Source organism: Scomber scombrus, chromosome 20, assembly GCF_963691925.1.
Source record: "Scomber scombrus chromosome 20, fScoSco1.1, whole genome shotgun sequence".
Taxonomy (NCBI): domain Eukaryota; kingdom Metazoa; phylum Chordata; class Actinopteri; order Scombriformes; family Scombridae; genus Scomber; species Scomber scombrus.
The window spans coordinates 1,215,991-1,229,618 of record NC_084989.1 but is presented as its reverse complement, the minus strand read 5'-3'; the positions used below and the strand labels follow the sequence as shown (position 1 = coordinate 1,229,618).

Below are 13,628 nucleotides of genomic sequence, written 5' to 3'. Positions count from 1 at the left end.
GTGTCATACTCAATAGACAAAGATAGATTTATAGTGATTGTCAAGAGTTTCAACACTGAACTCTCCTTCATTTCCATGAATCACTCTGCTGTATTTCTCATGCATAATGAGCATAATAACAGACTTCTCCACAGAAATAGCCTACTTAGGATTTTCTTTTCTAAATTGCTCCCTGCTAGATGTCTGTTACTGGTGCAGTCTTTTCACTCTGATACATAACTTAATTCATTTCATTTTGGTTTTGTGAATGTCTAACAATAATAAAAAAAATAATGTAGACTGATGAGTTTTTTCTAAAAAGTTAACATATGTAAGGTAACATCTTGTTCTTGTTTTCTAATGAGCTTGACTTTACATTGACACACTGCTCTGCCTTCATGTACATTTTGGCAGGAAATACACATTTTTATGAGAATGAGCATTCAACGTTTCTACACAGGGGGAATGAGTCAGCTGACTCATCAGACAGAGCAAGAGGATGATATAATAGTTCTTACTTAGATTAAGTTTAGGTTCATAAGAATGCTTGGAGGACGAATCAGCAAACAAACAGGTGGAGATGCAGTCAGTTGGCTGGTCAGGTGACTAATGTCGGTGGGGATAATAAGTTAACAGGTGTGGTAAGACTTAACAGAGAATAGTGGATCACAGGCTAATCAGAGGTATCAGATAGAGATGATGATGAAACTATGACAACTGTTTGGTGACAATAACATTTTGGGTTGGGGAACACAAGCAACTCATACTGTATAAGATTCTATAATCACACAAACATTCTACACATATCAATTTCAATGCAAGTTTACCTGTTGTTATCAAAGCACATAGCTCTCGTCATTGTTGTGTACATAATATGAAGAATGAAGTGACATGGTTAAATGATTCCTTTTCCTCTGTATCTTTATATAAAAAAAAATAATAATAAAAAAAAAAAATATATATATATATATATATACATATGTACACACACACATAATGCAGTATGTCTTACATTGTCGTGAAGGGAGAAACATAATGACTCAGGGCATAAATGCTCCAACAAATCCAATAGATGCTGTACTGATACTCTGCTGCCACTGTGTGGTTAACAGCATCACTTACACTTCCAGCAAAGGTTTTACACTCTATATGTTGTTGGTGCTTCCATAGCAACAGCCCACTGTTACCTGGTGCAGGTGGAAAGCAGTCAAGGCAAACAACAGAGCAGATGAGCTGTGGTGGAGACGACACAACATGAACAGCCTCCTCTCCAGGTACGATTTCATATTTCACATTATACGCAGACACAACACTGAGGCTGCTTCACATTAAAGACAATAAGAAATCCACTGTGTTTTGTAGCTTTGGCCACAATGTTCATGACAAGCTATAAAGCAAACACCAAGTAAGTATGTATCCTACTTCCTGTCTCACATGCTTTGTAGAGATGTCCAGGTGACGAACATGAAGCAGACAGTAAAACATGCTGAAAAGCACCTGGGCAATATTTGCTCTCTGCTGGCTTCCTACACCAGGAAGACAGCCAAGCTCAGAGACAAGGCCGACCAGTTGGTGGCTCAGCTGTTTGACTTCTCTAGCACAGGGGACCCAGAGTTCCAAGTCGCCCTGAAAAACCTGGCTGAAGACCTGGCCATGGTGCAGGACTATAGGCAGGCTCAGGTCAGTGACACTACAGTTATTCATTTATCAGTGAACTGTATCTTCAAAATGTGGTCACTGTACTTTTTTGTTTCAGGTGGAGAGATTGGAGACAAAAGTCATTGCTCCTCTAAAAGGCTATGGAGACATTGTCAAGAATAAAACGGTGAGTACAAATACCAACAAAGCCTCCAACACCACATGTTGTGACCTTGTCCTCTAAAATGTTGAGTTAAAAATATCAAATAGTAATATTTTAAAATGTTAAATTGGTTTATAGTCATGCTGGCAGCACAGACCATCACTTGGTCCAGACTGAAATGTTGTTAATTGGTCAATGACGTATAAGGATTTTCAACAACTCAATTTTAAATAATAAAAACAAGCATATCTAATGCAGTAGTTCAAACATTCAGAATGTTGTGTACCTGAAAATTCATATTACAACTTGAAAGTGATTTTAGTGGGTTTTTCAAGATTAATTGGCACTGGCCTGAAAAAAGTCATGAGGTGCGACCATGATTCATCTTGAAATATCTTTATATAAATAAAAGATCATCATTTACAAAAAATGTTTAAAAAATTCCAATACTTTGTTTCCAAACACTTTATATTACTGAAAACTTGTAAAAAAAGATGTGAAGTGTGTTAAGTAAATTGATTTATTTCAAGATGAATCATGGTCGCACCACATGACTTTTTTTAAAGGCCAGTGCCAATTAATCTTGAAAAACCCACTAAAATCACTTAATTTCAAATGTATAATATAGATCTTCATGTACACATTCTGAATGTTTGAACTACTGCATTAGATATGCTTGTTTTTTATTATTCCACAATTGAGTTGTTGCAAATCCTTATACGTCATTGACCCAATTATATTATAATTAAAATATTTTTTTTAAATAATATAATTATTATTTATTATTATTATTATTATTATTATTATTATTATTATTATTATTATTATTATTGCTGGCTTTGTGGTGTCTTCCTCACTTTTTGTTGAGTGTCAACATGGTTCATATTTTTAGTTTTTGAGTGAGATGTCTCACCATTTCATTTGATTGCCATGTCATTCATGCTCAGAATGAACTGTTATTATTAACTGAATTGATTATTCCTGAACATTCTAATTTGTTCAATACTTTGAGTTATGATCAAAACTAATGACATTTCCATCAGCCTCAGCAGTGCTTAGCTGTTTAATGCTACTTTATGTTACTTAAGAGGGTTACATGATAAACACTGCCTGCTAAACATAAGAACGTTAGCATTGTCTGAGTAAGCATGTTAGCATGCTGATGTTAGCGTTTAACCCAAATCACTTCTGTACCTAGATAAAGTCTCACTCTTTGGCGGATATTTAGTAAACCCTTTTAAGGTACTGAACTGTCAAAAATGTAATTAACTTAAGGACCCAGATTTCGGTTAGTAAAAGTAAAATAGAAATAGAGTATTTGTGGAAATGTATTTAAGTATTTGTGGCATCCTATTCATCACAGCAGATTGACCTCTTAACAGTGTCTGAAAGTGTCTTGGAAAAGCAGGTGTAAAATCTACGGCACTGTTTTATCAGACACACAAAGTGGGAGAGAAAGAAGTGTCAGTGTGTGTGTGTGTGTGTGTGTGTGTGTGTGTGTGTGTGTGTGTGTGTGTGTGTGTGTGTGTGTGTGTGTGTGTGTGTGGGTGTGTGTGTGTGTGTGTGTGTCTGTCTTTCACGCAGTAGGCCCTGTCCACAACATTCAAGTGGAGATTCTCAGAGAGGAGGTTAAAGTATATACTGTATGTAGTATACTGTATATCAGATGACCAAGTCTATATTTTGTCTTGTCTGGCCTTTGTTTAGTGTGTTTTGTGAGCTGACAGTATATCTACCATTCCAGGCAGATCTTAAGAAGTTCAGCACTGACCTGAACAGTGAGATGAAGGAGCTGCGGAAACTGGAGAAACTTCGACTAAGGAACCCAGCAGATCGACAGAGCATTGTATCCTTTACATATAGTATACAAACTGTCCAAAACATCTATAATATTTCCACTTAAAGAAGCTACAAAACTATGGTCTTAGGCTTGAATATTTTACTTAGGTAAACATCAAAGAGCTGAAACAAGCTGAAAAAATATATGATACTGTCATACAGTGTAGAATTGGATTTTTTTTTCCAAATGTAAAGCCACTTAAGGGAAAATAAAAGTAGAAAACTGTATGTTAAGGGGTTGCAGGAAAACTACAAAATTACACGCTGTGCTAAAAGAATATTAAGGTATTTTACTTAAGTAACAGTACAGTCCATTTACCATTTAACATATGGTTTTAAATTCAGGCACATATAAGAAAATTCTATAATTGGTTGATATTTGCCCAACTTAGCTGAAGGTTGGTTCAGTGTTTAGTTGCGCAGAAGCAAGGGTGGTTATCATATCAGCATATAACTTATTGTACATATTGATATGGTATACACTTTGTAACATTTTACAGTACCAGTCAAAAGTCTGGACACATTTTTCTGTTCCCTCAAACAAGAACATGTGTCCAAATGTTTGGTGCTTTATATTTGACTTTTATGTTATTTGATGTAAGTAAGACACACATAATTAAATAGGTCATTTATTTTTTTTCCATACACTGTATCAGTTATTTACTGTATACGGAACAGTATATGTCATATTACCTTCACAATACTGTTTAAACATGTTTGAAACTTATACACACTTGTACTTCTTATACTTTCTTAACAAGATCTTTTAGTCTCAGGTAAGTAAATTCTTCCATGAATCTTTTGAACATCATCACATTACTGAGCCTTCAAGCAGCTCATAGTGTGTTGACTAACAGGCAGAGATGAATGCCCAGAAGGCTTCCAACAACGCCCAGCGCAACGCTCGACAACTTGAGGAGACCATCACAGACTTCCAGAGACAGAAACTGGAGGATGTCAAAGTCAGTCTGACACATACACATCCACACACACACACACACACACACACACACTCATCAGCATTGCTTTGTTTTTTGGCAGATTATTTTCACAGACTTCATCACAGTGGAGATGCTCTTCCATGCTAAAGCACTGGAGGTCTATACACACACATACCACAACCTGGAGGCAATGAACACTCAAAGAGATCTGGAGGTATGTAACTGAACTCAGATACAACAGATATCTCTTGAAATAACAATGTCTGATTACGGATGTATTCTGTATTCTTAAAACAGAATCCAGATTGTCCATCAATTAGAGGTGTTGTATTTTGAACTCTGGACTTTGGAGTCATGCTATGTGTTTCCCTTTTATACAGTACAGGAATGGTCACATGGTAAATTATGAAAACAGCCAGAGATCTCTTCATCCAAGAATTAATTAAAAGAGAAGATATGAACAGGCTAACAGTCTGAGGATAGTGGGGTAATAGGTCGCACTCTCATGATTGCTGTCCTCCACAGCTGTTCAATAGAAGAATCCAAATGTCTGATTCCCTGGCTGGGAACCTGGAATCTCCTCTGAGCAGCCACTCTGCATCCCGTATGAACCGCTACCCCAGTCCTCCTTTGGCCTCCCCTAAAGGTCAAAGCTTCAGGTCAACACTGGTCCGCACTGTGAGCCCAAACCTCAGACAACAACACATCCAGTACCCGAACACAGCCAGGAGGGTGAGTCCTGGTTTCAGTTCCTATCGTGGTTTGATCATATTTTGGATATGACGTTTATTTGCAACATGAAAAACCTGGTTACTCATATGCATGTATACCTGATTCCAACAGTATCCAGGTTTTTGATTATCTGCATCCTGTTGTGTCTTGATTCCTGAATATATCAGCCACTAATTTCTCTACCATTAAGGAATGTTGAGGAACTTGGATCAGATATTTACATGCCACATTGTCCTGGTTTCTATCCATAGACTGCATATAAAGGTGGACACAGCGATGTATGACATTACCCTTTGGTTTCATCATCGCTGGTTTGAAGCTCAGAGTTGCAGATTGTGGTCGGCACCATATTTTAAGTTTGGAGCTCCAAATAAAGAGTGTGAATTGTTGCTTTTCACACTCTGAAAATACACCCTGCTACCTCAGACCCTAGCTACTGTAACACTAGTTTGGGTCACAAAGCACTGCACACTTGGGCTAACAGGAGCTACTTTAGCTAATTTTTGCTGCTAACAGGGCAAGTCGATACAGTCCTCCATGTGGGGCAAGGGGAAAGAATCAGGCACTGTAACAGAGTTCTTTTTGCGAAAGTCTGTACAGAACCAAGGGGTTCCATCAGACTCAGGGGCCAGCAAGCATGGAGAACTCAAAGGACTACAGCTGGGCTGGGCAAGACCGTGTTCAACCAGATAAGCAACCTCCTTCTTCATCGTCTCCCTTTTGTCTAAGGGACAGCGGTAAGCATGCTGCTTGATGGGAGTGGCGTCACCGACATCAATGTCATGCTCTAAGACATTGGTGCAGGACGGCACATCACTGAACAAGTTGGGATGAGCGTCAAACAGGTTAAGCTCATCCTGTCGCTGTGCCGGAGAGACATACGACAGATGTTGATCAGCACAAGACCAAAACTCTGAGTTAGACAGTCTGCCACACTGCTGGCCATCAGAGGGCACCATCGTCATCTGTCTCAGATTTTACACAGATAAGCGAAGGAGTAACTGCAACAGTGGTCTTTGGGGGGCTCTCAAACTGTCCCTGTTTAACCTCCCGAGAATGATACGTCTTGAGCATGTTAATGTGGCACAAGCGGGTCTTTCTTCTACTCTCTGGTGTTTTGGATGACATAATCTGTGTCAGAGATTTTACTTTCACTAGAGTGAGCAGCAGGTGAGCCGGCTGTCAATCACAGCTGCCAATCAATGCCCATGGTAGACATCAAAGCTACTACTCTTCAAATACTATTAACAGAGGAATAATTCCAAAAAGACATCGAGCACACGTATTAGAAGACCTACATTTAGGAGATTGAGACCATTATGGATAGTTGGCTAAAAGAAGTGTTGACTTAGTATTTTAGAGAAAAGTTGATGCATTTTCTGATGGAAGTCAGAGGGAGAAGCTAGTGGCCATCGTTGCCACTTTAAGATACTTCAGTACTGGCTTCAGCCTCGAGGTAATTGCCACTTGTCTCTATTGTACTCCAGGTAGCATATCCAGGTTGCACCAGGATGCTCCAAAAACCGAATCATATCTAGTGCCAATGAAAGTGCTTGTTCAGGCAAAGAAAGAAACTGCTCTGATTGAAGGTGAAGTGCTGTCAAAAAAACATCATTCAGTGAACTTGACATTTTTCACCTCTTACCTCTTTCAGTTCCGCAGCACCTTGCAACGCCAGAAAGGCATGGAGGAGGAAGAGCTGGAGGAAAAAGAAGAGGATGAAGAAGAAGATGAAGAGGAGGATATGTATGAGTCAGAGATAGAGGAGAATCAGCACACCAACAGGCAGTCATATGCTGCTCAATATGCCCAGATGTACAGATAAAAATAATAAAAGATTGTGCAGGGGCACAACAGCAATCACAGGCACAACTGCACACTGTGCTGTGCCTGTGTAGAGGAAAACATTGGTATAATGCTTCTATTCAGAGAAATATTCTGAAATATAAAATATAATATATATGTTTTAAAAAAAAAAGAAGATGTTTGTGCATAAAGTATTGGATCTAGCCGAATAATTCCACTAGTGCTTTGTCATCATTTTATTACTTTATTTTCTAGTAATTGTATGCTATGATTATTAAAATATAATGATTTAACAAAATATAATCAAAATGTTGTTTTGCAGCTGCAACTTGCTTCAGTTATTGTAACAGTGTATATTGATTCAAAATCCTGCATCAACAGTACTGGTTGATTACAACCTTTCTGTGAGTTTTAACATATTTTCTGTTTAGGTAAAAATACTTTAAAGAGAAAATGACCACGTTGAACTTGGATCATGGCAAGGGATGGGTATTGTTATTATTTTATCAATACTACTATTCTCATCCATTCTCTTATTGGTTATTTTGCATTACCAAGGAATTGTTTTTAACAAAAAGAAGAAAAAATAATTTGTTCAAATAACATGACAAAGATATGTAGCAAACTAAGCTTGACAGTCAGGTTTCATACAGACAGCTTTGGTCTAGCTTGTTGTGTCTGTGTATGGATTTCATAAATCATTTACCTCTCTTACTTTAAAGTGCTGGCCTTCTTGCCTAGGAGACTTGTATTATTGATGTGTCACAAACCACTTCATGTCTCCTATATGCACATGTATTTTCCATTTTCATTTTCACCACCTCGCTGTTCTTCTCAACATGTGAAAGAAGCTCCACTCTCACACTCTTACAACCCTTATCAGCTTTTATGGTTGGATAGGAGGGGCAGCAGTTCAGTTCAGACCATCTTGGATTTTCTAATGCTGAAAGCAGGGCTTTAATTGCCCTCTGGTTTGTGCTTGAGAGAGTTTATCATCACCTTAGGACACCTAAGCTTTCTATGGTGGTGAGTGCAGTTGATTGGCTGTTTATTCTTCAAGCTAGTTTTCTATCCACCATGGAAGCCTTTCCCAGTCAGACAAGGAGGCTTTGAAATTAAGATCCCTCCAACTGTGTTTCTGCTGTCCTCTATGATTTTCAATAATCTTATCAAGAGTGACTTAGCTATTTAAAATTTGCTGCAAGGATTTTATCAGTCATTTGATGTACTGACAGGTAGGGTTTAACAATACATGTATCCGTCCCAAAGCATCATGGCATGGTCATTATAGTTTTAGTTAAACTGTTTCTGTAGTTAAAGCCAATGAGCTATTAAAATAAAAGACAAAATCTACGGAAGCATATTACTGCATCACATTGTAACGTGATAAGTTTCACATTATATTATGTGTTTTATAGTATAAGTGATACTGAAACGTCATGTTATATCATGAAACGTATTACATTATAATGTGAAACTTAAAATGTTATGTGTTACTGATCCTTTTTTCTTTTTCTGGTAATGGCTTCCATAAACATGTTATTTTCTACCTTCCTTTATTGTTCTCCTGTACTGAACCATGACCCCAAAACCAAGAAACAAACTCCACCCTGAATTTTGTGTACCATTACACCCCTACTGAAAGGTGTGCTTCTTTTTATAATCATGGCAAATAAAACCTTATTCTGACTGAGACACTTTTTAAGATTTAAATATTTTTACAGATAAGAATAAATCACACAGGCATGAAATTAATATTGAAGTTTCTATTATGTGGTACTTGTAATCTCATTCTGGAGTTTATAAGTGTATTTCAAAAAATGTCAGACTGTTTCTTTAAACTAGCGATTGAGACCATAAACACATTTTGAAAACGTTTACTGAGGTTAGAAATCAAGTGAGAAGTTGGTGAATTCTCCATTGACTTGTATAGAGACGGAAGTCCTTTTGACACCAAAACGGTCGCCCCCTGGTGGCCTTTTGATAGAATGCAGTTTTAAGTTACTTCCGCGTTGGACTCCGCTCAGAGGACTGGAACTCCCCGACTGGCATAAACAGACAATTTTCAACAATAAAATCTGAGAAGGTTTTATACCTGCTCCACTTTTGTCTGGGCATTGGCTGTTGATTGATTTGACCGTGATGCCATCTGTTTTTTACACTGATTAATGTAATGTGCTTTTTCACCACTAAGTGGCACAAAAAAACATGTATGAATGAGGTCAACAGGTTGAAGTTAAGCTGACTGAAGTATAATGGCGCTTTTCCACTACACCGTTCCAGCATGACTCGCCTCGACTCGACTCGCCTCGGTTCTTTTTGCGTTTCCACTAGAGAAAGTACCTGGTACCTGGTCCTTTTTTAGTACCTGCTCTGGTGAGGTTCCAAGCGAGCCAAGCCGATACTAAAATGTGACGTCGACACACTGCTGGCCGCTGATTGGTAGTTGTCGCTGGAAGAGTCATGAGCCGTCCCCCACAGGAATCAAACCCGGCATTTTTAAATACCGGCAGCAGCGTTACAACCATAGTTACAGCCATACGGCTCAATTTTCCTGCTTTGTGTGTGACAGAAAGCCTCATACAGCAGCAAGTACACCACTGCCTCCATGTCCTCCATTGGTTATGTGTTTTGTGTCGCGTATAAAACGAAGTCACAGCAGTTTCGCGGAGCCGTGCTATGACGACCCCGCCCACGTTGAGTAAGTACTTTTTTGTAATGGAAAAGGAACCGTGGCGAGGCGAGGCGAGTCGTGCTGAAACTGTGTAGTGGAAAAGCGCCATAAGGTCCAGCAAACCCAAAATGTAAATGTCCTGTGCTGTGGATGCAGCAGGTTAATCACCTTGTTATGATCAATTATGACGTTCCTCTCAGTGGACAGCTGCAGGAGAGACTGCAGTCCTCAGATAATCAATAATTAATGATTAAACCAAGGCTGTGTTTGAAACCGCATACTACATACTTCCACCCTACACACTACACACTAAACAACCAGATAGTGAGCAGACCGTTTACACTGTGGTAAACTACACGATAACCCACAATGCATTTCGTTCCTACCCGAGCTGAAATCAGCAGGCTGAAGCTGATTTCATTTTAGCTCTAACTTTGTAAATATACCACTTTATCGACATTTCTAACCGTTTTAAGCGAGAAAGTAGCCCTTTACATCCACAATGTGATGCTAATCTCCTTTCACTCATAAAGGCAATTTAATCACTTTGTTGTTTTTTGCTTTTTCCCTTTTCTCTTTGTTTAATATAAAATGTTGTTTATCATACATTGATGCAGAGGTGCTTCACAGAACCAAGAATTCAATTCAACTTTCATTTCAGTTTTTATTTATTATAGTGTCAACAAAAGTCAACTGGAAAGAAGGAAAGAGAGAGAGACAGAGAGGCAACAACAATGACAATAACACTACCAGAAGTATGACTTCAGCGAGGTGCATTGATGTCAAACAGGAAAGAGTCGACGTCAACCTATGAGATGAGAGAGCACAAAAACTCCAGGGAAGAAGTTAGTAACACTTATATATAATAGCATTTATATAGTACAGTAGACTGAATGCTTTCTACTGGACAAATAAAAGTGCAAAAAAAGAAACTTTTCATTTATTTTATTTTATTTTATTTATTTTTATTTATTTATTATTAAACTATATATAATTTATTTACAAATATATAGTTTTTATTTTAGAATACATGATTAGTTATAAAAATATATGATTTACTATAAAATATATGATTTACTATAAAATATATGATTTACTATAAAAATATATGATTTACTATAAAAATTAGTATTAGTAGTATTAGTAGAAGTATTATTTTTAGTATTTACATTATTTTACATTTACATTATTATTTTATGTATTTACAGGATCATTTACACTATATTTTACATTATATATCATACATTATATTTTACATGATGTATTATACATTATATTTTACATGATGTATTATACATTATATTTTACATGATGTATTATACATTATATTTTACATTATATTTTACATTATATTTTACATTATATTTATAATTTTTCATAGTATTTTTTTTTCTTTTTTGGGGCTTTTTCAAATTAATTATATAATAAATGATGGTTTATCTTAAATTATGGTTAATTATGGTTAATCTATATGAGTTCTGGTTTGTGGTGTGTTGTGTGAGGAGGAGATGGAAGGAGTGAGATGAAGGATGGATGGATGGAGAGATGAGAGGAGTCTGGATGGAGGGAGGGAGGAAGAGTTACTCCTCTCTCCCTTTAGTTACTCTCTCTCTCCTTTTCTTTTTTCTCGCCATCCTTCCTCTCCTTATTTTCTTTCTTTAATCTTTCCTTCTCCTTCTTATCATGCTCTTTCTGCTCCTTCTTTTCTTGTTTGTCCTTCTCGTCCCTTTCTTTCTTTTCTGTCTTCAGTCTCTTCTTCTCCTCCTTCTCCTCCTCCTTTCTCTCTTTCTTAAGCATTTTCTCCATTTCCTTCTGGGCTTTCTTTTCTCTCTTTCTTATTTTGGCCTTTTCTTTGTCAGTTAGTTTGGCCAGCTCCTAAAAAAAGAGGAAAAAAACCCCCCAAAACAAGTCATTATTTTCTGTGTTTAAAAGTGAAAAATCTGAAATAAATGGTTAGAAATCAAACTGGTTATTATTCAGATGTAAATGTTCGTACCTGCAGTTCAGCATTTTGCTGTTTCAGGAGCTCGATCTCTTCCTCCTTGTGTTGTTCTTTCTGGAGCCGCTCATCTTCTGCTTTCAGACGTTCTATCTGCAGCTCCTGTGCTTTCACCACTCCGGCCATTTTTTCTGCCTCTTCATCTGAGAGAAGTTTCTCCAGAGCTTCATATTTACTTTCAGTTTGGCTCAGCTTGGCCAAACTGTCCATCAGCTCCTTCTCCTTCTCTCTGATGATGGCCGTCATGTTGGCCTTCTCCTGGCTGACCTGGTGCAGCTTCGTCTCCAGGTCCTCCTGCAGATGTTTTTGGTCATTGACTTGTTTAGTGACTTCCTGGTGGAGAGTTTGCTTCAGGGAGTGAACTTCTTTTTCCTTTTGTTGCAGTTTTTCACTCATCTCCCAGCGCAGGTCGTAAAGCTGCTTTTGAAGCTGTTTTGCATTTTCTTCCATATCACTGATTTTTTTATTGGCCTGAGACAGATTTGTAATGTGTTTTACATTCTGGAGCCGCTGATCTTCTGCTTTCAGATGTTTTCTCTGTAGCAGCTGTGCTTTCACCACTGCAGCCATTTTTTCTGCCTCCTCCTGTAAGAGACGTTTCTCCAGAGCTTCATATTTAATTTCAGTTTGGCTCAGTTTGGCCAAACTGTCCATCAGCTCCTTCTCCTTCTCGCTGATGATAGCCGTCATGTTGGCCTTCTCCTGGCTGACCTGGTGCAGCTTCGTCTCCAGGTCCTCCTGCAGATGTTTTTGGTCATTGACTTGTTTAGTGACTTCCTGGTGGAGAGTTTGCTTCAGGGAGTGAACTTCTTCTTCCTTTTGTTGCAGTTTTATATTCGTCTCCCAGCGCAGGTCGTACAGCTGCTTTTGAATCTGTTTTGTATCTTCTTTCATGTCACAGATTTTTTTATTGGCCTGAGACAGATTTGCTTTCAGAAGATTTCTTTGCAACTCCTCTTCTTTCTCCACTCCGGCCATTTTTTCTAACTCCTCCTGTAAGAGACGTTTCTCCAGAGCTTCATATTTACTTTCAGTTTGGCTCAGCTTGGCCAAACTGTCCATCAGCTCCGTCTCCTTCTCGCTGATGATGGCCGTCATGTTGGCCTTCTCCTGGCTGACCTGGTGCAGCTTCGTCTCCAGGTTCTCATGCAGATGTTTTTGGTCAGCTTGTTTAGTGACTTCCTGGTGGAGAGTTTGCTTCAGGGAGTGAACTTCTTCTTCCTTTTGTTGCAGTTTTTCACTCGTCTCCCAGCGCAGATCGTACAGCTGCTTTTGAAGCTGTTTTGCATCTTCTTCCATGTCACTGATTTTTTTATTGGCCTGAGACAGATTTGCGATCTCCTCCTCCATGTGTTGTTCTTTCTGGAGCAAATCATCTTCTGCTTTCAGACGTTCTGTCTGCAGCTCCTTTACTTTTTCCTCTCTGGCCAGTTTTTCTGCTTCTTCATCTGAGAGAAGTTTCTCCAGAGCTTCATATTTACTTTCAGTTTGGCTCAGTTTGGCCAAACTGTCCATCAGCTCCTTCTCCTTCTCGATGATGATGGCCGTCATGTCGGCCTTCTCCTGGCTGACCTGGTGCAGCTTCGTCTCCAGGTCCTCCTGCAGATGTTTTTGGTCAGCAGCGACCTCCTTCTGTTTAAGAAGCCTGCTTTCCCATTCTGCATTTAATTGTGTGACTTCCTGGTGGAGAGTTTGCTTCAGGGAGTGAACAACTTCTTCATTTTGTGTCAGTTTGTCGCTCATCTCCAAGCGCAGATCGTACAGCTGCTTTTGAAGCTGTTTTGCATCTTCTTCCATGTCACAGATTTTTTTATTGGCCTGAGACAGATTTTCTTTCAGACGTTCTGTCTGCAGGTC

The 13,628-nt window shown here is 38.5% G+C and overlaps 1 protein-coding gene across 1 annotated transcript; it reads left to right on the top strand.

Moving 5' to 3' along the window:
• Positions 1 to 1,443: 1,443 nt before the first annotated feature.
• LOC134002600 (CBY1-interacting BAR domain-containing protein 2-like) lies at positions 1,444 to 7,009 on the top strand (the record flags this gene model as incomplete). The annotated part of the gene is made up of 9 exons (XM_062441948.1): positions 1,444 to 1,659; positions 1,736 to 1,804; positions 3,525 to 3,626; positions 4,390 to 4,395; positions 4,477 to 4,581; positions 4,661 to 4,774; positions 5,086 to 5,292; positions 5,809 to 5,961; positions 6,947 to 7,009. Coding segments are annotated over exons 1-9 (1,035 nt in total), but the record flags the coding sequence as incomplete, so codon positions are not given.
• Between the last annotated feature and the right edge of the window lie 6,619 nt (positions 7,010 to 13,628).